We start from the raw sequence: 23171 nt of genomic DNA on the forward strand, positions 1-23171 counted from the left end.
GGTAACTGGAAAGACCTCCACCTGCTAATTCAAGGCCAACAGACAGCTATTAGTTGGGTCTGTAAATTAAATGAAAACACTTGTCTTCAGAATCAAAGTTTCCAAAATATTCAAGAACACCCATGTTTTAGACTCAATCACAGCGTGGAAGCTATTCACATAAAGTAAATAGACCCATCAATCAAAATGCATAAAAAAAAAAACAACCAAAAAAAAAACACAAGTACACAGTAGATTTACTTGTAGGGTTTTATTCATTTTTCAACCTACAATGAGCATAAAACTGAAAGAAAACATGATCAAAGGCTATGACAGAAGGTAAAACAGGAATAGGATGTTGACTTTACAGCTACTTACATCAATTTTCCTATCATAAGAGTGGAATAAAATGAACTGATAATTCACATTTAATGTTACATTACTTTATCCTCAATCTTTACACAATTAAAAAAACTGCCTAAATTGTAACAGATTGTGATTTTTGGCAAAGTTGATATCCCTCACATACCCTTCTGGGAAGAAAAACACTTTCCATTTACTGACTTTAAATACATTATCATAGCATTATTCAAGTAACAGATAAGGGAGTTTTTTCTTTTGTCTTGGAACTTTTGTTAAATTAAGTTAAAATCAGATGTATACAGGGCTATGCAGAGATTCAGAGGATGCTAGCAACTCAAAGGATAAAAATGATTGGTTCACATTTACACTGAAAAAGAAGTCCCTGATGGAGGCTGTAAAACAAAATATTCACATTCTGCTTGCTTAAGTAAATATTGACATGGTTGCAGTATTTCCCCCTCTGCCTGCCCAGACATCCTCTTTCATGCTAAACAATTCAACATAGTCCAGTTTAAAATATTCACCCAAACAGCTTCCATGGCCGAGCCCCTCATACACACACACAAGCACACGCACACACAACTCAAAAGTCGAGCTCACATTTCCATTTCCTTGAAAGGCGCGTGGGTGTAGTTAAGGAATTCATTTGATTTAACTTTTGCTATCAAAATATATAATTCATTAATAATACATGGGAGGGCTAAAATACAGAGCAAGTGAACAGAGAAAATAAAATTATACAAAGCATTTTTTCTTTTTGCTGAATACAGTAGCTATAGGACCACAGAGTTCAAAGTTCAGGCATTGTCAGGTTTGTCCCAGAGGAGGGAGAGAGACAAAGGTAAAAGGGTCTTCCAATTACTGGGACTATGCCTTGACGCTCAGTTGTGGGTATAGTTCAGCCTTGATGCCTGATCTCAGATCAGATGTTTAGACTACCCACAATACCCTCCTGCCACTTGATTATGGCCCCATCTCGTCTTACCATGTCACCGCTGTTTTCCTGCACAAACTGTCTGAAATTCCTGGTCAGGTCTGGCCATCGAGCAAAATTCGGTTAAGCTAAAAAACAAGTATCCGATAAAAAAAAAAAAAAAAAAAAAATGAGTGTATCATAGTTAAAACCACAAACTGGGATTTAAAATTCAAAGTCGTCGTCTGCCATGTCGATGGCCCAGGCAAACTTCTCACGCTGGGTTTTGTTGTAAATCTTCTCCACGGGAATGCCCCACTTCTTACACCTGAAGACAAGAGGACAATGCTCTTCACTGTATAACTTGTATAAACTTTGTTTACACAAAACAAAAAGTAATGATTAAGCAACACAAGTTAAAAAGGTTTTCCCCTTTCATATTTTCAAGAACATTATCTTACCAAGCCACAGAGATGCGAGGGTCCAAATAGTTGAGCTTGGAAGTGCCAAGGGCAATCTGCTTGTTTTCTTCACGATCAGTGGCCTGCACCTCCAGCTTCATCAGCTGCTCCTCTATCCTCTGAACTGCCTTCTTCTTGGTCTCCACAGCCCTACAGAGGAGACAAGCCGCACACAAAAAAGGTTACAAATGTGGAGAACAGGGTTGACCACGTAGGGAACTATTCAATACCAAACCATTAGATGCTTACTTTTTGGATTTTTCATCTCTCCGTACTTTGGCATCAGCCTTGGAGCTCTTCAGTTCTCTTTTGGCATCAGAAAGCTGGTCCCTTTTAGCATCAATCTAAGAAAAAGTTGACAGTGAATAGTCTCAAAACAACAACTGATTACTGTACTGGTTTAACATCGAGAGCAACACAGCAGTTCCTTAACTCTCAACAAGACCATGTTATATACAAGAGCTTTAAAATATGTCGACAATTTTACCAAAAATGAGGACAATTTGGATCCTCATTAAACATTCATGTAAAATTGGTGTTCAATAAACATCAAATACCCATCAAGCTCTTCCAAGACAAAAACACCATCTGAATACTTCCTCTTAACATTCCCATAATAAGCTTAAGTGATTTAAAATAATATTTTATTGAACCAGTGTATCCCAATTTCTAGATTTGCTACACTTCACAAATCATGTTTCATCATTTATTTAGTCATTGCTGTGTCAGTGAAACCAACAAATGAAATGTGAGATACAAATTAAACAAACCATCTCAGATTTAGTAGAAGAGAAAAAAAAAAGTGCTGCGAATATTCAAAAAAACACATGTTAACCTTAGCCTGCAAGTTCTGCATAGACTTCTCAAATGTCTTCGGTGGAGCCCTCTGATGGTTACACAGGATGGCCACAGCCCTGTTGGCCCTGTTGTAGGACAAGATCTTGGCTGGAATGTTCTCATCCGCTAGAGTGAGACAGTTAGTAGAATGAGTTTAATATGATTCATTGCAGTAGTCACACCAAAATGAAACACCCATTATTCATACCAAACATTTACTTCAGATGTATGCTGTTTGCATCTTTTATTTAACTCTACATGGGCCTAAATCAATGGTTCTCAAACTGTGGGGCATACAGCCACTGCAGGTGGGGTGGGAATGACCAGGAGTATGATGAATGAATGACTTATGGTTGGAGCACTTATGCCAACCTTTATTTTCACTACTAAAAATTAGTTTTGGTTCCCTTGGACCTATGGCATCTGAAGGAGGAATGCAGGAAAAGGGTTCATGACCAACTGGACTAAATCACGCCAGGGTCTAGTAAAAATGATCATTTGACGTACCACTCGTGAGCACCTTCAACTGCTGTTGCAGGGTGATTGAGGCGTTGTAGGTACGGAAAACTTTGGCTGTCAGACCGTCCATCAGCTCCTGAAGGTGCTTGTTCAGAACAGAAGTCTGGAGGGGAAACAATGAGTGCCAAAAAAGGTAAACACTATGCTCCAAAAACCTTCATTTTACAAAACTACGAAAGAGCAAACTTTCTGCCAAAATAAATGTATGAACTAAATGAGGATTTAACAGTTTCCTTTCACAGGTTGTTTTGCTTACATTGAGGCGATCAAACAGGTCATCATCAGGCTCCTTGTTCTCCATAAACAACTGAAGATTCTTAAATACCTAAAAGAGGCAGAACACACATAAATGCAGAGACAATGTTTGCACATTTAAAATAAAAAAAAATTAAAAAAAAACACACTGCTGTGAAGTACTTACCCTTTTCTCCACAGGGACTTTGTTGTAGTAGCGGATGGAGTCTTTACCCAGGAAGTCAAACTCCACCACATACTCTAGACCCTCGTTCTCTGGATAGAGTTTGATGTGTTCAACTCTCAGCGAGCAGCAGCCCACGGTGTCCGCAGTTTCTCCTTCCTCCTTCTCATTACCCGCTCTCAGAGCCAGCTAGATCACATCAGGACAGTTTGATTAAAGCTGGCTTATAAACACATTACCCTCACTGCAGCTAGTGTCTAAGCACCTGCAAGTTACAGTCATTAAAAACCAATTCCTCGCATTAAACTCCCTTCGCCTATATACACACTCAGGACAATGTAAATAGTAATAATGCACTCACCTTGTCGATGAAGTAGAGTGCCACAGCCCTTTGTCTGATCCTCATCTCCTTAGACTTCCAGTCTTCACGGTACTGGGTTCTGATACGGTCCACACACTTCTTCAGTCTACGAGCCGTTTCATACTTCTGCCAATCCTTCTCTCCCTGCAGACAGCATGGACAGATGAAACAAGAGTAACTCATGAATTAGATGGGGCCATGTTTGTGTGTCAAACTTGGATAGATATGAACTCAAATTAAATTAGTAGGCTGTTGCACAGTACAGCATGTTCCCTGCAGTACATAGTGCATGTAGTCATCTCTCATTGAAGCTCCAGGAAATGAAGAAATGTGATATTGCAGTGTCTCATTTTTACATTCCAGTGGAGCAGAAATCATTTTACCATATTATAAAAAAAAGTCTTGAAAAGTCACAATGACACAACTGAGACAAACTCTGTTGCCATAAAATGCAGCTGTTACAGGGGGACTGAGTAAACACCCACTTTAAAACTAGACTGAAACCTCCTTGTAGTTCAGTATTCAGCCTACCTTGATCCTAGAGCTGGGGTTCAGCATTATGTACTTGATGGAGCCTTGAATGTTCTCCGTCCATGACACCAGCCAAGTCACCTTGTTATCATGACGAACCTCTTTCCACTTAGTGCCTGGAGGAGGCTCAGGATGCTTTGAGTCCCTATGAGGAGAACATTAATTAAACATTTAATCATTACACTCACTTAACACATCAGTTCATCAGCATTGAAAAAACACCACGGTTTCACTCACTTGCTGCAGTTGATGATAATGTCTTGAGGCCTGATGCGACGTTTTAGCATGCCCATCTTGGGATGGTCTCCACGGCCACGGAACAGGCCTGGGGGCTCAATGCGGAAGTTAGCAATACGTTCCCTATGGTTATCCATGATGCAGAAGCCGTACTCCTGCAAGAGGCGCTCATTCTCCGCCTTTATTTTCTAAAAAGTGTAGGAAAAAAAACACATCAGATCTCCATCTTGTTAGAGTCAATAATTTGAAAAGTGTCAAAAAAATCCTTACTGCATTCACTGTGGGTCATCAAAACATGTAAAAAAGCAAGGATATTTTTCTATTGGGAACAATCAAAGAGACATTTGTAAGGGGCAGACATTTTGCGATCCTCACAAGAGGACAAGGGAATTTTGAGAACATATACAAATTAGGAACTGCAAAAAGAGTTTGGGGGCAGCATCCATTTAGGATAAAAATGATAGCAACTCTGTACTATGACCAGAAATGTAAGCAAAACCTGAGAAAGAAAGATTTGGGAACACAAAAGAATATATGGAAAGACCTTGTGGCTGACAGTGGTGTACCAGGAGAAATCCTGTATATTTTATTTATCCATTTGGTACATACGTTCTAGAGGGAGACATTTTCATTATACAGAACTGTGTATGATTGTGCTTTGTTACCTGTTCATTGATTTACTGTGATTCTGTTGTCTTCTGTTGCATTGTTTATTTCTTAGAAAACTTGTGTGTGTAAAAAACCTTTATGGGTATTTTATTTAATTTAACTATGTACAATGGTTGAACTGCTGTTCCAGAGGAACATGCTTTTGAGTAACCAATTTATGTAGATGCTCAATGTGTGGGATCAATGAGTTTGGAATTAAGGCCATTGGCTGGTATGGCTGACAAGCATGTTATCAATACTACAACTGCTATGCAATTAAAAAAAGGCAACAATCATAAGTAAATATATTAGGTGACCCACTGGTTTTATCCCCGTTTAGGCAGATCAGATTTATTTTTGATCCAATATACATGTAGTAACTGACCAGTTTCTCATCCTTGGTCATGGCCTTCCTGGCTTCAGACTGTGCCTTGAAGTATTCACTCATCTCAGTGAAGTCGCACTTCTTCAGGTCTGTGATCTTAGCCCTTTCCTCTGCTGTCATTTCCTGCATCAGCAAAACATTATGTTTAAATTAAAAAAAAAAAAAAAGAAGAAGAAATCTGTAAACAAGTACTTCCCACGACACTGCAGACATTTTTCGGACAGTTGTAATTTTGCTCATAAAAGTGAGCTTTTTTCCAACCTTCTTCCAGTCTTTAAAGAAGTTTTTGCGGAAGATATCCTTTGTGGTGTATTCATGGTCCAGCATTTTGGCAAAGAATGTGGCAACCTCTTCCGCTCCTGGGCTGAGCTTCATGTGCTTACCTAAAATATACAAATGGGAGTGCGTTTTGTTCATTGTTGTATGGTTCTGCAGTAAAGCAAATAAGTGTAGAAGTTGAGTTCTTCTGTGAGAAATACAATCTTACCATCATAGAAAAATTTGACATTGCTAGGAATAGGTTCATAAGGCGGTGCAAACACAGGCCCTTTGTGTTCCAGAAACTTCCATTTGGAGCCATCTGTATACCGCTCTTCTTCCCACCTGAAATCAACCAAAAAATGCCACCAAATAAGGAGTTTGAATATAGCAGAGAAACAACATTACACGATCCAAAAATAACACACAATGGATCCACACTTGGCCCATCACCACACTGATAAGCATGTAGGTATCATACAGCTGGTTGACATAATTCTCAATAACTCACCATTTCCACTTCTCTTCTGGCTCTTTTTTTGCTTTCTTTTTCCCATCAGTGACTTCTCCTTTTTTGTTTTTCGTCTTTTTGGATTTAACATCCTAAAAAGGGAAGAGAAACCATTTGAGTTCCTTCGTTTGCAGGTTGGCAGAAAGAAAAAAGAAAAAAAGACAGTTTCAAAACAAAAGACTAAGACTTTAGCTTCCCCAGTTCTTCAGGTGCTCCCCGCTTTCCAAAACAAATGGGAGAAGATATAAAACACAAGCCTGCATTCTGCTCATGGCCTTTGCTTACCTCTTCTGGTTTCCTTTTCTTGGCTTTCTTATCATTTTCAGTCTTTATTTTCTTGGGCTTGAATTCAGAGCTAAAAAAAAAAAAAATGTTCGAAATGTGATCACATAGACAACTATACAAATACCACAACACTTTGAAACAGACATGAAAGACCTGTATTGCACATGCTACTCACTCATTATCATCATCACGTTCTCTTTTTAGAGACTTCTCATGTCTGGGAGAGTGGTAAAAGTCATCCTCAGGCTCAGACTTCACATGTGGAGGGCTGTAAATGAAAATGCATTCAAAAGTAAGAAATGGCTACATCTTAAAATGCATCTGTTCATGCACCTGCCTAAATATAGCACTGAAGTGAAATGTGGAGTCCAAACATACCTGGCAAAGCCATTCTCTTTTTCCTTTTTGACTTTACCATCAAGGGACTTCATCTGAAAGGGTTTACAGACTTGATAAGGAAAAACATTTCAAGAGTAACAGCAAATGAAAATCAACTGTGTCACCAAAATAATTATTTATTTGCTAGATTTAAATCAGTAATGTCAGGTTTTTTAAATAAAAAGTACAAATGTAAACATACTTTTCTGCATTAAAAATGGTTGATCACAGGTGGTAAAGGCTAGACAAGATGCCAAGAAGAGCTGAATAAGCTATACACTTTGCTCATGGTATAAATGTCAATGGGCTATGAACATGCTTGGTTGATTTGACAGAGCACAATATTTCAGAATAATTCATACTGCCAAACTCTAAAATATTATTTGCACAACCAAACCTGTGCGTTCTGCCATGAATTATTTGCATGGTAGTTCACCTTCTCCTCCTTCCTCTTCTCCTTGTGCTTGTCCTTGTATTTGTCTGTGCTACCATCTTTGTGCTTCATCTTTTCCTTCTCCTTGTCTCTGTGTTTTTTGTCGGAGGAGTCCTTGTAATCGCTGGTAAAAAAAAAAGGGAATTATTAATTTTGGTGGTTCCAGCTTCCGCTACACAATGCAGAAAATACATCAGTAATCAAGTGGTACGTCTCATCAATTTCGAGAGGCTACCACGTGAAATATTCATCTATGAAAAGTCTGGAAGCACACACACCATACCTGTTGCCATGCTTTGATTTCTCCCGTTCCTTATCCTTCTTGTGGTCCTTATGTTTGTGTTCCTTCTCTTTATACTTGTCTTTATGCTTGTGAGAGTCTGAGAAGAAAACATTGTCAACTTACTCAAGTGTCAACCAAATACTGACTCAATTCAAACCAACAATGGACTGGATAAATGGCAGGATTTTTGTGTGCCTCTCTACAAGTATGATCAGTAGGATTCTATATATAAGTGGCAGCAAACAAAGTGCTCTCCCTCAACCAGGTGTTAGTGTGGACATGCTAAGAAAGGCAATAAACTTAACCACTGGCCACCTAAGAAGCACTCAATGTCCACCCACATAGAACACAAAAAAGAACACAAATTAAAATTGCTACAAACAAGGACTGAACATGCATCACAATCTAAATGTCATGAAGTGGGGAAACTGAAAAACCACACAGTAGCACAGCACCACCTACTGCCCGTATGAGTCTCATTGTTTATGAGACAATATGAAACTGACAGGTTGAAACATGCATGTGAACAACGTAGGCTTTCACCCTCTCTTTAAAGGCTATCAAAATTAAAGAGCTGACACCCAAACTTCGCCATCAACAAACAATAAAGTCTACGTGATTAAAGGGGGCTCAAGGCTTTAGACAAGCAGGGCTGACAGCTAACAGCCTAGTCTACTAACAGGCCCTAAAACAAGTTATCCATATTCCTCTAGTATACCACTGTAGGACAAACAAACAGCTCAACATGTTCAACCTGAATAAGTCTCATCAATGAGTGATTGTGAAACCCAAAACAGATTTGGAGCATTGCCTTGATTGTTCCATTTCTCACTGTAAAACTAGTTGTCTTTGTTCATCCATTATTTGAAGATGACAGATTTTATCTGAGCTGTCCTCTCAGATCTAAGCCAAATCACAGTGCGATACATTTCAATGAACAGGCCCCCTTGTGCTCCATCACATCAGTCAGGACAAACTAGAGAGCATATTTGAGAGACTTTAGTTAAGACTGCACTTCACAGCTGACAGAAGTAATACACAAGTTCAGAATTATAGAAGTGGACTGAGAGGTTAGTTCTATAGTCTAGACCATTTTTAACAATATGGATGCCTAGTCATGTCAAACTAATAAAATAATCTAGCAACCACACATAGATTATTGATCCAAGTAGTGTGTAACATTTGAGATTTTGTCCAGGTAGTTTGGTGTTTAGGTGCATCTAAAAAAAGACTCAAAAATCCAGTTTCCCTTGGTATTGATATGCATGTTGTTGTCTGATATAGGTTTATAGTGTATGAATAGACAAATAATAATGGCATGATATACTCCAAAGGTGTGTTCTTGTTTAGATATCAAAGACCCTCTAATATCAATACCCTGTGTAACTTACAATGCCATGATACATTAAAGTTGATGACTTGATGAGCTGCCTTTCAAAATGTGGATCCAACTTACATTCCCACATGCTAGGAGAAATGGACCATTTTTAAGTTCCTGTAGCTACAAAAAAAATAAACTTTAACTACGTATGAAAAAGCATTTATGTGCAGTGTATAAGAAATTAAAACTGTTCTTGGTCACCACATGGGATCTTAATAAAGCACTATGCCTTCGCATTTCTCCTCCACACAGCCATCTGCACTTCACAGCCTGGGTTCAGCTTGCAGTACAGTCAGGCCGCTACACCGAAAAAGAAAATGGCGCAGAGACTAAGTCCTCAACCCCCAAACCCTCACTTTCAGGTGGGAAATTTGGCATTAAAAGCTAACCAACAAGACATTTTATTACGATAAACTAATAAAACACCTCCAGGTGTGTGCCAATACGGATTCGAATCGAGAAAATGACTTGCGGAAAAGCTTTTATTAGACCTCCCTTTTGAACAATAGGCGCTTGTGAGTGAGACAGCGGACTTAGTCTCTGGACGCCATTTCTGTCCTCTACTGAGAACTAACGCAACGCTACATAGGATCAGTGAAGATGTGTCAGAATTTCAGCAAAATCCTCCTGTAAACTTGTTGCCCTCATATCGTAAACTTACCATTGAAGCGAGAGCCGCCGTCAACCTGAAACATCAAAAACAGATGGATGTTAAATATCGTAGTAGCTAACTAGCCGGCTAACTAACTTTGAACTTGCTGGATAGCAAAGCGAGTTTGTTAGCTAGCTAGCAGTTAGCCCGCTAGGCTAGCTGGCTACACCGTCTGGTGATATGGTTTAGTGGCTGATACTGACGGCGCTACGGCTAACGTCGGCTACAGCTAGCACCAAATTAAATGTGGCTTTGCCCCACTTTGTACAGGACTTCATGCGTAGCCACACAAACCTGGAAACTAACTAGGCATCAACTTCCCGTAACATTAAAAATAAAAATGTGATGAAACATGTCTAAACGCTGTTAACAACAGAATGAGTTGGCTAACAAACACACTCGGCTAACGCGCGCTAGCCAAGTTACCTTGTCAAACCAAGAAAATAAAACGGTGGCAAGAAACTGCACCGCTTAACCACCAGTGGTGACATTACAAACTAGACTTTACATCACCTGGTTCTCGCTGTGGGAATGGTCCCCACTCATTTCCCAAGCGTTGTTTGATTGAAAAATCAAAAAGAGAAGCGTGTAAGGTTAACACACACCGGCGAGGAGATGCAGGCAGAATGAAGAAAAGCCACGGTTGTGTAAGAGATAAAGTCCCAATTGTACACTAATACGCATGCGCCTTAATTTAAATGGTACAGAGCAGTGTAGCTCCTCCTCTTCCCAGAACGTGTTGCTCTCCAGGGCCACGATGGTCACAGTCCTGAGGGAGCTTCCACATGTATACATCCAGAGGTCCACATGTACCAGGAGCACTGGCTGCTCTAGGCCCACTTTATTGTTTGTATTCACCTGGGCTGATAATTGACTGAGATATCTCTTTGTATATATAGCAATACATAATAACAAGTATGTGTATTAAAGTATTTCTGATTCTGTATACGTTGGTTTCAACGTACACAGTTCCAAGAACATTTTTCAGGACGATAGATGTCCAAAACAGTGTGTATTTCAACTACAGAATACTGTATATAATTATTATGTCTGATCCAGGTCACAGTCTGTTCTTTCAGAGATACGCTCACTCACCTTTCTGTCATTGCATATCAAGTTCTACGTCTCAGTTTGTCTAATGTCATACCCAAAACAGAGACATTAGCAGAAATTGACATACATGTTAGCTGAGTAAGCTTAGGGGTCCTTCGAGGCCATGGTATGTGTTGTGCTTTAAATTATATTAAAAATGGTGTAGGCCAGAATGTGTGGCATGTAAACAGACAGAAGCACGTCCCTCCCCACACAACTTTGTGAGCCAACAGGCCTATCACATACATCTCAGAGGTAAAGAGGTCCAGACTATTTGATGAGTAAACTGAAAGTTGAAGAAATGGTTCCGAATATTATAATAACCACTTGAAATATCCTAAAAAGTAGGTTTCATTCTCATAGCAACTGGTCTTAACAATCCTCTTTAGATAACATAGCATGCAGTGTTTCTAATCGGGATCACCAAGCTAGTTGACAGATGACAAGTGAACAACTGTAAATTTAATCTGAATACACAGGACATTTAAAAAAAAAAAAACTATTTTAAAATGAGTTTGATATTGGTTGTATGCTATTATAACATTTTCAAGTCAGCACTATTTCTAAAAGTTTTTCATCAACATCCCCTCAGAGGTTATGAAAATAATGTACATACCGGTGTGGATTCATGGACCTGCATACATCCTGGCAATAAGAACTGTTTCTCAATTAGGGATGAGTGGAACTTGATGTTGGATTTCATTTTTAATCTTTGTCCACAAGAGGGCATTGCAGTCCATTATTGTCTAATAGGATTCACAACCCCTCACAGGTCAGAGCACTACTGTCACTGTAGACTCACAAGATTTAGTTGTCTTTTTACTTAAAAAGGTTTTAGATGTAGTTGATTGTATAATACATTTTGATCTGTTCATTCTAAAAGGCTTCAGAAAAACAGCTTAAATTGTAACTTGTGTATACCTGATTTTTAGTACAATAAACCTACTTACTGGGATAAGTTTACTGACTTTCAATTTCCTCTACATTTTATTGATGAAAAATTAATCACAGATGCAGTAAATATAGTAAAAGCTGTACACAGTGCAGTTGTTTACAGTACATATAATACATGTGCTTGTCAATCTTCATGGAGTGCATATGATCTGGGAGGCTTCAGCTTTAGGTCACAACTCAGAATCTAAAGTTAAAATCATGCAACACCACACAAAAGTGTTTGAGTGAACTTTATTCTTATGACTTCCTTGCTTGTTATTTGGTAAATTAAAGTTCATGTCATGAGAATCACTTACATGCTACAATTTCCTTTACAAAAATCTGAGTATAAATAATCAGTATAACACCAGAATGACATTCAAGAGATAAAGAATTATTTTACTGCCCATTCTTTGTCTCCTCACACATCAGCTTTGACTGAGATCATTCAAAGTCAAACTTGTTTTAACTACGATTTTGTTCATCAACAATACTGTTTTGCATCCGTTCCAGTTCCCGCTGTTTGGATGCAATAACAAACAGAATTTTGCTGATTAAGCTGAGAAGCAAGGTTATTAAGGCACTGTTATGGGAACGTTGTGTCCTCATCCTCACATGCGTTTAAGACTCCTGGCTTGGTTTTGAAAGTGGCTTTGCAGGGTTCTGGTATAAAAACATGTAGGAATCACACAGCAGTCTGCGCACTAGTTCAGGGGCCTGGGAGGGGTTCGCCTGAGCCAGCTCCTCCTCTGGCTGGGATAGGAAGTCACCCAGCTCCGGACAAGCTCGGATCTCAGGAATGTTGTAACCACACTGATCGTCACCTATAAGGAAGAGTGGCCTTACGATTAGACATCAGCTCAAGAAGAGATAAAGGCCAGCCATAGACGTCACAGTGAGACTTTATCTAATACTGTCGAGGCTGTATTATCTGAAAATAAGGCAGTCATGGGTAACCACTTCATAGAAAAACCAAAACAAGTCTTGCACGAACATCAGAATAAAATCAAGTTGCTTGGCAAGTCTATCATCCCACTAATGGAAAAATTGTTGTTCAAGCCAAGAAACAAGCTATTAATTCACAAAAATAAAAAAACAAGTCTATTTTACCACATCTGTCTGCCATGCTGTCAAAGAAGAGCCAGGAGTGAGGATCAGGACCATATTTGACAAAGGACACATAGTGGCTGGTTTGAATGCAGAGCACAGCGAACAGCTGCATCATGTGCCTGGGCACAGGAGTATCAGAGGTTACATCTGCTGGTACTGCCAGAGCTTTGGGGGAGTGACCCCGCCGGGACTGATGGGCGTGCACCTTAAAGAAAAATAGAAAGTTTGACAAAAGTTTGACAAAAGTCTGCAAGTCTGATCAGTGGGAAACATGACATCTTTTATATTAAAAAAAAAAAAAAAAAAAAAAAAAAGGCCTACCTGTGTGTTGCAAGTAGTGCAATACTGTTTGATCCTCCCTGGCTGCAGTTTGCGATCTGGTAGACACTGAAGACACTCGTGCTCTGCCAAATGCCCACAGATGAAGCATTCCCTCGGAGCTAATGGTTAAAGTAGGTAAACCATAAGACATCTTTCAGCTCTTCGAAGACACTGTATTAAAAATGTGTATTCCATTCTCATCCTATATTTAAATTAGTGCTGATCATGTCTGCTACTCACAGTTGTATAGGAGATCTGTGATGTCAAGCTCGGTGGAAGGAATAATGTGAGAAAACATCTTATACTTGTTTCCAAACCTTGGCATCTGAACCATGAGACAGGATGGCGTCTGAGACATATAGGAAAGACAATACTTGGGTTACATGATTCTACAGAGGAAGACTTGATAAACTTGATAGGCTTCTTTCCCCCCCTTTTAAAAAGGAGGACCATGTGCTCACCTCTTCAAACTTGAGGTCACCTGACAGGCAGGATGTGTCCAGCAGCTGTTGGACAGTGGGCAACTGTCCCATCTGTTCTTTTTCCAGAAAAATCTGGAAGGTGTAGGCACCCTGAGACGTTTCTCCTCTTGATCTAAAAAGAAACAGAATTTAAGTAACTCAACTTTATACAATCAAATAGAAAAGGATATTTAATGGCGAGTGGCTCAGGATCTTACCTGAGCTTGAGCAGCGGCTCCACGCAAAGCACCTTCTGAAAGAGGACAGTGATGAACTCCTCTGGGTCTGCAGTGAAGCAAAGCAATTCAAAACGTGTAGAACAATGGACTACATTGGACTTTGCTATGTTATGTTGCAGTGACTAAGGCTCTTCCACTGAAATATATTTTTAACAATGCATGTCACAGATATGAGTGTGTACCTTTTTCCTCTGTTCGGAAGGTGTCGCAGCCAAGCTGTTTGCGGAAATTCATAACACTCTCAGCAGGCACAAACCCTTGTCTGCAATAAATACATCAGCTATTAGTGAGCAAACAAAACCACACACACACTTTAAGACACACCTTCTTATGCAAGTAAGTTTTAAGCATACGGTATGTACTTTTTTTGTTAGCTAGTGAATACAGAGTACCCTTATCATTCAGCAAGTTGTTTAGCAGATGAGATTATGTACAATGTCATAATGTTCCTGTTTTACAAGCTAAATGATAATACAAGGCATTAGAAAAACAAACTCATCTTGAAGACAGTATTTATACCTGCGTAAACGGTTGAGTATTTTTCTAAGACAGCAGTTTATGGTTTGTTCTGTGTCAGCAGGCTTCTGGCAGATATTATCCAGGGTCACGGAGGAGCTGAACAAACTGAAAAAAGAAAAACCTTGTTTTATCAGCTTAGCAATTAAATATTGCTCACCATGCTCATTTAGTTGTACGTGATCTCCTCTGAATAAAAATCACTGATGTTAAAGTAAATTTGAGCCAAGATTGCAACACCGATACTTGAGAATTAAATGCCCCGAGGAGAGGTGAACTGGTTCTACCTGAAGAGTGTGGCATCAAGGTAACAGGAGTTGATGTGACCCTGAATCCCTTTCATTCTTCCCACTAACAAAGACAAGGCCTCTGATTCAGGGATAGGTGGAGCATCCTCCTCAGAGTCCTCAAATGGAGGAACTGAAAACAGCAAGCAAACAAAAACAAATTCCCATCAAATCATTTAAAAACAGAACTCATTTCACCTGTAGCTTTAAATCGGATATCCTGCTGCGGTTTCTCTGCTTAAACACTGTCAGCCACAGAGGCCTTCAAGGATGAATGATTAATCTGCTTTACTAAAGCAGGAAGTTCACAGGAGTGTCAGACATGTTCCACTGATTAAAAAAAAAAAAAAACAGAGTGTACATTATTCCAGGTGTCATTGAAAGGTGTTTTTTTTTTTTTAAATATATAACTTGGGTACAACTCTGTGACACTTCAACAGGACACCAAGTAGAAACTGATTCAGTGAGATCAGTTGAACAGAGGAATGACAAACATCCACTCCTAATGTTTTGTGATACTACAGAATACTGGCACCCTGATCAAAAGTTCAAAGTTTGAAAAACAAACCTGTACAGCATTTCAGTTTTGTGCATAGTCCACAAAAAACAATTCTGAGGGTCTAAAGCTACATTTTACATTTATTTTGTACATAAAATATAACAGGTTGAAAAAAAATAAATAAAGTTTAACAGATCTTGTTTATCAAACATGTGAAATGTGTATATTTGAATTGCTTCTGCACATGTTCCCCAGAAAAGCAGTCAAAAGTCTAACCTGCCGGTGTTTCGGTGGGTTTGGTGGTCTCCCTTCCTGTAGAGGAGCAGACGAACCTGCTATCAGGGCTGCACTTTGTGACTGGAACAAACAACGCCCGGTTCCCTTTGCAGGTGAAATATCTCTGGCTTCTGTACTTCCCATCAGAGCAGCCGTTCACCTCGTAGTCCTGAAATAATGAAAACCAAAATCACATATGAAGCGTCTTTGATGCCTAAAGCAAACAGAAACAGTTACTGTACAGTATTTCAGTCACTCACCAATTCAATGCCAGCCCAGTCATCCGTCTTCCCTCCGGGGACCCCCAACCACCGGACCACCCCGTACACTGTGATCCCCGAGTTGGACACCACCTCCACCAAGGATCCCACCTCCAGAGGCACATGAGCCGTGCTTGAACTTTGGCTCTGAATGACACTCTGCTCCGCGGGGTTCTCCCTCACTTGTCGTGCACGAGAGCCGATATTCGGCATGGAGTTGATGCGCGTCACCGCCTTGCGGTTTAGACCTGTGGTAAGGTACAGGGGGGGCAGGGTCAGAAAGTCATAGAACATTTTGTGTCTTGTCACATGCTGCATCATCAGACATATGAGGTATGTAGACAGCTCAGAGTGCACAATGTGCAAAAATGTGAATTTAATGTTTGGCATTCCAGAGCAACAGGACCAGTTTTTCCAGTTGGGAACTGCTTTTGTTTGCAACCTCTGAAATCACATGTGCTTTCTAACAACTTTCAATGGCAGGATATCATTCACTGATTAGAGGGTGAGGGGGGCGGAGATTGCCCTTAGAACCAAAACATTTGGTTTGAGTTTTAAAAAAGGGATTTTGTTTTATAAACTCAACATCTCCACCAAGTATCTAGTGGTTCAGAAATATCCAATCTTGACTTTGAAAGAGGCAAGCTGGGACTCTTTACTTACTCCCATATTGGCCGTCTTTCCAGTGGAGTCCCAGGGGAGTGGAGTAAGATGGAACCACCTGGATGATGTCCACAGCACTGAACAGGGGCAGAGGAGCAGGTTTCTTGGATGACAAGTTGTGATCATTGTCCTAGAAGAAATACAAAGAAAAGCAGACATGTAACAGAACACAGATAATGATGACATGTGAGTTATATATCTCTCTGGCAATCTTGTGACTGATAACTTTGCCCACAGAGACCCAAATACAGGAGACATGGTCATGCTTGCCTCAGTGCATTTCTTGAGGTTATATTAGTGTGCATCCACAATGTGTAGCTTCAGAGAAACCGGATATTAACAGTGTGCCAGCTACCCTGGTCTTTATCCCACGCCTTGATGCAGCAAATAATAAACCAGACAAACAACTTTACCCACCACAAATTCCACCTCAAAGCCAAGCATGTGCAGGTCGTCTTTGTTCTCCTTCCTCCCAATTTGCATGAGGTTCTTCACCAGTCCGGGAAGGTGTCCCTTCTTGTGCTTCACCACCACCAGGTCTTCCTGAGACAGCTCGCAGATGGCCGAGAACAGCTGGGGGTTACACAGCAGCTCCAGGCGTTTGCTTGCGGGGGAAACGAAGAGCAGAAGCTGGGCCTGGTGGCGGGTCAGAGGGTAGGTGTCCTCCCTCCGCACGATGCCTCCGCTCTTGGGGGTCCCCGCGTTGCTGCCGCCGCAGTACAGCAGCCCCATCAGCTCCCCGCGCTGCGTCTCTGCCTCCACACGGCCGATACATCCGCGGCAGAAGCCTTTCCTCGACTTCCCGCGTAGCACAATGAAAAAATTCTCCTTTACAACGGTTTTGGACTCCATTAAAACCTCTTATGTCCACCAGTATATTTATAGTGTGTTAACAGCGTTGAAGCAGGTTATTGTGCTTTTAGAAGCAGTTAACCTGTAGAAACACAACAGGAGTACTTTATTACATTGTGGCCTAACAACACCTCCTGGCTCACTTAAGGCTGCTTAATTACAAAGTTGGGAGAAAATAAATTACACACGAATAAATAAATAAAGTTTAACAGACACAATGGCACAAAAATTAGTAATACTGGACTAATTGTAAACAAGACCTGCAAGAGCTAAGATGAAAATAGGATCTAGGATACTCCACCTGTTTAAATAGGCTACAACAAACTGAGCTCCTCTGTAACATATTTCTAATCATTAACATTCATTATAGACATATTTAGCCTTAGAAACACACACACTGCTGCTTACTTACTGTTTTTATTTGTCAGAACAATTACTCCGCGACAGATCACTCCATTATTGCTATATGGATGAATTAGTCTCAAAAGCAGGTGGGTCGCTGGATATTCTCTTCCGCTTTACCTCTTCTGAGCAGCTGGGACAACCTGCAGGCATTTAAATACTGACCTGCATGTGACCGACAACGCCCACATTGCAGCTCCCGACGTCTCCGCCCCAAAACTGTCCTCGCAACCACATTTCCGCAATAACACATGACTGTAGATTAAATAAGAACAGGGAGGATAATGCTGACTGGATCTTTCAAGTGGCTGCTCATCTGCCTGTTAATATATATCTATATATAATATGATGGACAATGCAGAGATAACCAGTAAACTCACTCAGATCTGTGTGCAACAAGTGGCCCAACAATGTGTTTCAGCATGAAGTTTAAATTAAATGTATTCTGCGTCAACAAAGCTCAACATTTTCTTCACTGCGGGTTCATTTAGGGCAGTGCATATAGATTAAAGCTGTCCTGTGTGAATATCTGTCTTCACTGTATAACTAATGTACTGAGAACAGAGCGTAGCTGCATATAGATTTATACATTTATGAATATGTAAAGTTTGTTCATTTCTGAAGTTTCCCTGCTGGATACAAAATGTACGTTCTTAGTGAATGTGCACTGCTGGCTTCAAGTTTCTACATCCCACTGTAGAAGTTGCATACTGGACCAGGGTTGACCTCCAAACTATTTGTGATGTCACAAATCATGCTCTTAGGCCTCCTCCTTAAAATCAGATGTTCAGAGAAACTTTCCACTTTCAGCCGATGAATGTGAAAACATCCTTCTAGAGAAGATCAAACATCACACTGTAGGGACAAGAAGAAAAACTGTTTCTGTATGGAGGGGGGCTGGATAAAAACTAATTTGATTTGATGAAGAGAACAAGTCTCCATTTTCTGCTTGCTGAGGTGTCATTATCATCTTAATAACCACACTGGGAGGTCACCAAAAACAGTGACAACACATATTGAGTCAAGTGTTTAAGGTAACTAGCGGCTAAAGTGCAACATCTTGAGTGACATGTTTGTCTGCATGCAGACGTAACAAGCATGACAAATCCTACCTTGTGATGCTTTTGTTTGTAAGAATGTTGATGGTATCTCGACTGTACATCAGCTTTTACATAACAGTCAGCATAAAACCTGTCTTTGTCCTTGTCCTTTACATAAAAAAATGACTTAGAAAAATCAGATTAGAGCTCAAGTATAAAGTGGTTAGACAGTTTATATGAACAATTTTATCTTTAATAGATAGGCTAGTACTTGTAGGCGGACTGCCCCCTGTTGGTTGGTGGTTACAATAATAGAAGCGCAACAACAGCATATCCAGATACTACCATTTTATGATGTGTGGAAGATATGTATGAAAAAGTTTATGAGATCATTCCAGCTATAATAAACTGTCAGATAATTGCGGTAGTGTTATGGCTGTAATGGTATCTTTGTTCCTCAGGATGCCCTGGACAGTCTTCACTCTTTGAACTTTGGGGCTGCTTTCATGCAGAAACTCCACACTCTCTTCTGGAAACGCAGCTGATGATTGGGAAAGCAAGACATTACTAATATTAAAATATGACTAATGGGGAATAAAGGCAAAGGTCAACTGCTGAACAGCTTTTCATACTAACAGTCAACAAAAAGTCTCTTTGGCTGAAGTCTTCTCAGAGACAGGCTTTCATTTTTCTCTTTATGGAAGGACAGCACACTGATCAGCACCTGAAGCACAACAACATGTAAATGTTAAAGAGCCAAACATCTTCCAGTGAATCAGAATCCAAACCTTTATAATGTAAAGTGATCAAACCTGGGCGATCACACTCAAGCTCTGCTGTCCACCTGAACTGCTCAGTGCTGTGTAGATCCCACATTCATGCCACGTTGGCACCACTATTGTGGGCATGAGCGATGATAGGGGCCTCTTTCCTGGCTGAACTCTATTTCTCTTTAACACAGATGGCAAACAGCAAGAAATATTTAAAACAATACTTTGTATCTGACTTATTTTATTGGGTGAGGTTTGTAATGGTAACACACCTGGTTGGTTAAGAGTTGCCCTCGGGTTTTGTTTGGCCAGGAGAAGTCAAGGATGAGGCTGTTGAGGATAATGCCTGACCGAGTTATGACTCTGCTCCCGAATGGCCCGCTCAAGGAACTGAGAGATCATAAAGAAAAGAGATAAGATAAAATAATGTCAGTATGCCCAGCAGCACATACCAAGCATATCCTCCTGGTGCAATCATTTATGTCAGAGTGTAGGCAGTGACTCCTTCACCTTGCTACTGACACCATGAGGTCATCGGGTCCCATGACTACTACTTGTCCAGCCATCACTTCTGTCTGCAGGGAGTGGACAGCGGAGGAATCGATCCTCTGGTGGAGCACTTCAGCTTGACCCTTACTTTAGCAAGAGCAAAGAGAAAATTAACAGGAAATGCTTGATGTAATAATTAGTAAGTATGGTGTTATAACACCTAAATATGTAGCTGGTTCCAGCTCGTCAGATGTGAGGATTTGCTGCTTATCTTCCCTTTCTGTCATATGTCAGTAAACTGGCTGGGTTTTAGACTTTTGGTCCGATAAAACAAGACATTTGAAGACGTCCTCCTGGGCTCAGAGTATGATGAGAATTTCCAGTACTTTTTTACTTTTCATGGACAAAGCAATTCATCAGTTAATCAAGATAAAAATAGTATAATTAATCACTAATAAAAATAATGTTTAGTTGCAGCCCTCTTCCTCAATGTAGTTTACCTTAGCATGTCAGAGAGCAGCTCAGTCACTGAAGAGTTAAATCTAGGGTCACCCAAACCACTGGCCATAGCCAAAGCTGCTTTCATAGCCTTAACAGGGAGAAACCTTTTATTAAAAGTGCCGGGTTACCATTTTAACATAAATAAAACACTGGTACTTCAGCTTTACAATCCAGTACCTGAGCAATCCAGTGGTATGTTTGGTTTTCTGTGTTATTGTTCTCATTGAGATGGAAGCCCTGCAAAAGCCTGAGCGCTGATATCAACACTGCACCAGCAGATGGGGGAGGAGGAACCTGAATAATAAATTCTGAAACACACTGAGTAACACAATATGAAGGTATCAAGAATACATGCACATTTTCAGTGTATTGTTGAACAAATTGTTTACCATTGTACAGGCCTTCCAATGGCTGCTCCACCTGCACACTGTAGTTACTGATGTCATCTCTGGTCAGGACCCCTCCATTAACTCGCACCTTTGTATGAAAACACAGATAACTGAAAATTGAATAATTGTAGTTGTTAAACCCAGAAAACAAGCAAATTTCACCCCAATGTTTTGCCCATGAATACCAGGTCCATTTCATGTGTGATGTCATTCACCTCGTCCTCCATCTCTTGTGAGAAGTTCCCATCATAGAAGTTCGACAGACCAGCCTCCAGGACTCCAGCCAGACTGGGCATCTTCAGAAATGAACCAGGACGCAGAGCTTTGCCATCCGGGAAGAACATGTCCCTGAAACGCTGCGATAGCTGCTCACCTTTTACTTTCGATACAGCCTCAGCTGTGGAATTACACATCTGAGTCACATGCTGGTACAGACAACATCAACAGGTTATGTGGTGTGCAAGTGGTAACATTTGACTCACCAAGACTGAAAGATACATTGAAACCTTCTCTGGCAACAGCGGTGGCTCGAGTGACCACATCCTCCCAGGATAGACTGCAGAGATTTTGTAGTAAGATGTGTTTGACTTTAGGTAGAAAGAAAGAACAAAGACTAAACACCAGATACATTTCACTTCATCTAAAGTCTTTTACCTCCCATACAGGCTGTGAGCATGGTGTAACCCTCTGAGCAGTCCTGGCACACCCACTTGCAGACCTGCCTGAATAGATGAAGTAGATGCTAAATAACAAATAATCAAAATGATGAACGGTTGCCCCCTCTCCACCTTTATATTACCTTTACTTCTGAAATATTTTGCAGCATCTCCTCTTTAAGTGCTTTAGGTGCCGTTCCCTGAAAATGTATCACCCTGGTTTTATTCTTATGGATGTCATGAACCAGCATCACCCCACCTCTACAGAAAGAGAATGAGCAATGGATGAGTTTGTGATCAGACACTTATATTTTACACTAAGCATGTTAATAAGAAGTCAGTCACGTACCCACCAACACCGGACTCATGTGGATGCACAACACCCAAACACAGGGCGGCAGTGATGGCTGCATCCACACTGGATCCACGATCATGAAGGACTCTCATACCAAGAGCAGTGCAGCGCTCGTGATCTGACACTAACACACCTTTTGCAACTACCTGAGAAGAAACTGTAAATGAGGAGAAATAATGCAGTTGTGGTATTTACTTGCATATGTTACATGGCATGACATACCAAACTTCTTCCCCCCATGCAAATATGCAGGACCAGAGCAATAGCCACTCCAATGGCAAAGGTGATTGATGCAGCATAGACAGGTATGAGTGTGTCCTGACTGGAGCAGTCCTTGTCTTTCTCTTTGACGTCTGTCCGGCTTCCAGCTAACACATTTGGGCTACCAGACACCAGCTGTTTAAGAGGAATCTCCTTTGGGAGATGGCTGAGATCTGCGGCACAAAACAAAATGTTGATATGTTTTAGATTTGCAAAGTCATTAATTCTTTTCTCCCCAGATCCTGCCCGTCTCTCCCTTGACCTTTAATCAGGTGATCTGCACCTACAATGTTGAAGGTGTAAATGAGTAGGAGTGAAATGCATTTACACTATTATCTGTATTCTCTCACCTGGGTTTTTATTCAAGCCACAGTTGAAGTCAGTTGGTGATGAACCAGCAAAGCTTTTGTAACTGAAAGTTAACTGCTGGTTAAGTTTTGTTTCAGGTGAAACATCCATCCTCACTGTATTCACTCAAGGAGTAAGTTAATTCAGGAACACAACACACCTCCTTATTGTAAAAGTCTATGAACTTCACCCTTCCCTCAGTTTAACTAGTAATTAAACACAGCAGGTGTAATTACCTCCCAACCAATCAGATCTCAGCATCTGTCAAACTGAGCAGTTCAATGTCATTTTGACAATTTGTCAATTTGACTAATACATAAAACACAAGCTGCAATGTCATCGTTTTTATTGCCGTATAAAAAAAGGTTTTCAACCAAGTACATAGAGGTAAATGCATGTCAATACACAAATCATGTCACTTTGTCAGAAATGTTACAGGATACATTTTGCATAGGCTGCACTTTTCTCTCATCCACATCACATCACATGCACACAAACAAGAAAACATGGTGTATCTCATTTCATGAGGTGGACGTCTTCATTCCAAATTCATATACAGTACAGAGTTATAATGTAGCTGCCTACTACCTTGTAAGAGTTGTCAAGTGTTGTAATGGG

General features: G+C 40.4%; 3 protein-coding genes across 5 annotated transcripts; all 3 read right to left on the reverse strand.

Moving 5' to 3' along the window:
* Nucleotides 1–235: 235 nt before the first annotated feature.
* top1a (DNA topoisomerase Ia) lies at nt 236–10508 on the reverse strand. 2 transcript variants are annotated; one of them, XM_051413786.1, is made up of 21 exons: nt 10347–10508; nt 9843–9867; nt 7801–7897; nt 7521–7641; nt 7085–7137; nt 6882–6974; nt 6707–6776; nt 6422–6513; nt 6140–6255; nt 5914–6035; nt 5653–5775; nt 4620–4807; nt 4383–4527; nt 3852–3995; nt 3494–3679; nt 3329–3397; nt 3061–3175; nt 2552–2679; nt 1966–2060; nt 1717–1866; nt 236–1583 (listed from the first exon to the last, which is right to left on the reverse strand). In XM_051413786.1, the coding sequence occupies exons 1-21, from the start codon at nt 10377–10379 to the stop codon at nt 1481–1483; spliced, it is 2268 nt and encodes a 755-aa protein (XP_051269746.1). In that variant the 5' UTR covers nt 10380–10508; the 3' UTR covers nt 236–1480. The 2 variants fall into 2 exon arrangements, with proteins under 2 accessions (XP_051269746.1, XP_051269745.1); XM_051413785.1 differs by having other exon boundaries at nt 7482–7641.
* Nucleotides 10509–12096: 1588 nt separating this feature from the next.
* Nucleotides 12097–17907, reverse strand: cyldb (cylindromatosis (turban tumor syndrome), b). 2 transcript variants are annotated; one of them, XM_051415914.1, is made up of 14 exons: nt 17755–17907; nt 16908–17424; nt 16491–16620; nt 15828–16075; nt 15568–15736; nt 14793–14925; nt 14509–14613; nt 14172–14251; nt 13969–14035; nt 13751–13883; nt 13530–13638; nt 13290–13408; nt 12969–13173; nt 12097–12682 (listed from the first exon to the last, which is right to left on the reverse strand). In XM_051415914.1, exons 2-14 carry the CDS (start codon nt 17340–17342, stop codon nt 12480–12482), a joined length of 2136 nt encoding a protein of 711 aa, XP_051271874.1. In that variant the 5' UTR covers nt 17343–17424; nt 17755–17907; the 3' UTR covers nt 12097–12479. The 2 variants fall into 2 exon arrangements, with proteins under 2 accessions (XP_051271874.1, XP_051271875.1); XM_051415915.1 differs by having other exon boundaries at nt 16908–17288; nt 17755–17856.
* Nucleotides 17908–17988: 81 nt separating this feature from the next.
* Nucleotides 17989–22664, reverse strand: LOC127371898 (glutathione hydrolase 7-like). The gene is made up of 15 exons (XM_051415084.1): nt 22556–22664; nt 22167–22378; nt 21939–22090; nt 21733–21850; nt 21588–21655; nt 21416–21489; nt 21149–21330; nt 20934–21021; nt 20722–20852; nt 20544–20632; nt 20065–20190; nt 19827–19944; nt 19597–19734; nt 19421–19508; nt 17989–19325 (listed from the first exon to the last, which is right to left on the reverse strand). Exons 1-15 carry the CDS (start codon nt 22662–22664, stop codon nt 19183–19185), a joined length of 1836 nt encoding a protein of 611 aa, XP_051271044.1. The 3' UTR covers nt 17989–19182.
* Between the last annotated feature and the right edge of the window lie 507 nt (nt 22665–23171).

Source organism: Dicentrarchus labrax, unplaced genomic scaffold, assembly GCF_905237075.1.
Source record: "Dicentrarchus labrax unplaced genomic scaffold, dlabrax2021, whole genome shotgun sequence".
NCBI lineage: Eukaryota > Metazoa > Chordata > Actinopteri > Moronidae > Dicentrarchus > Dicentrarchus labrax.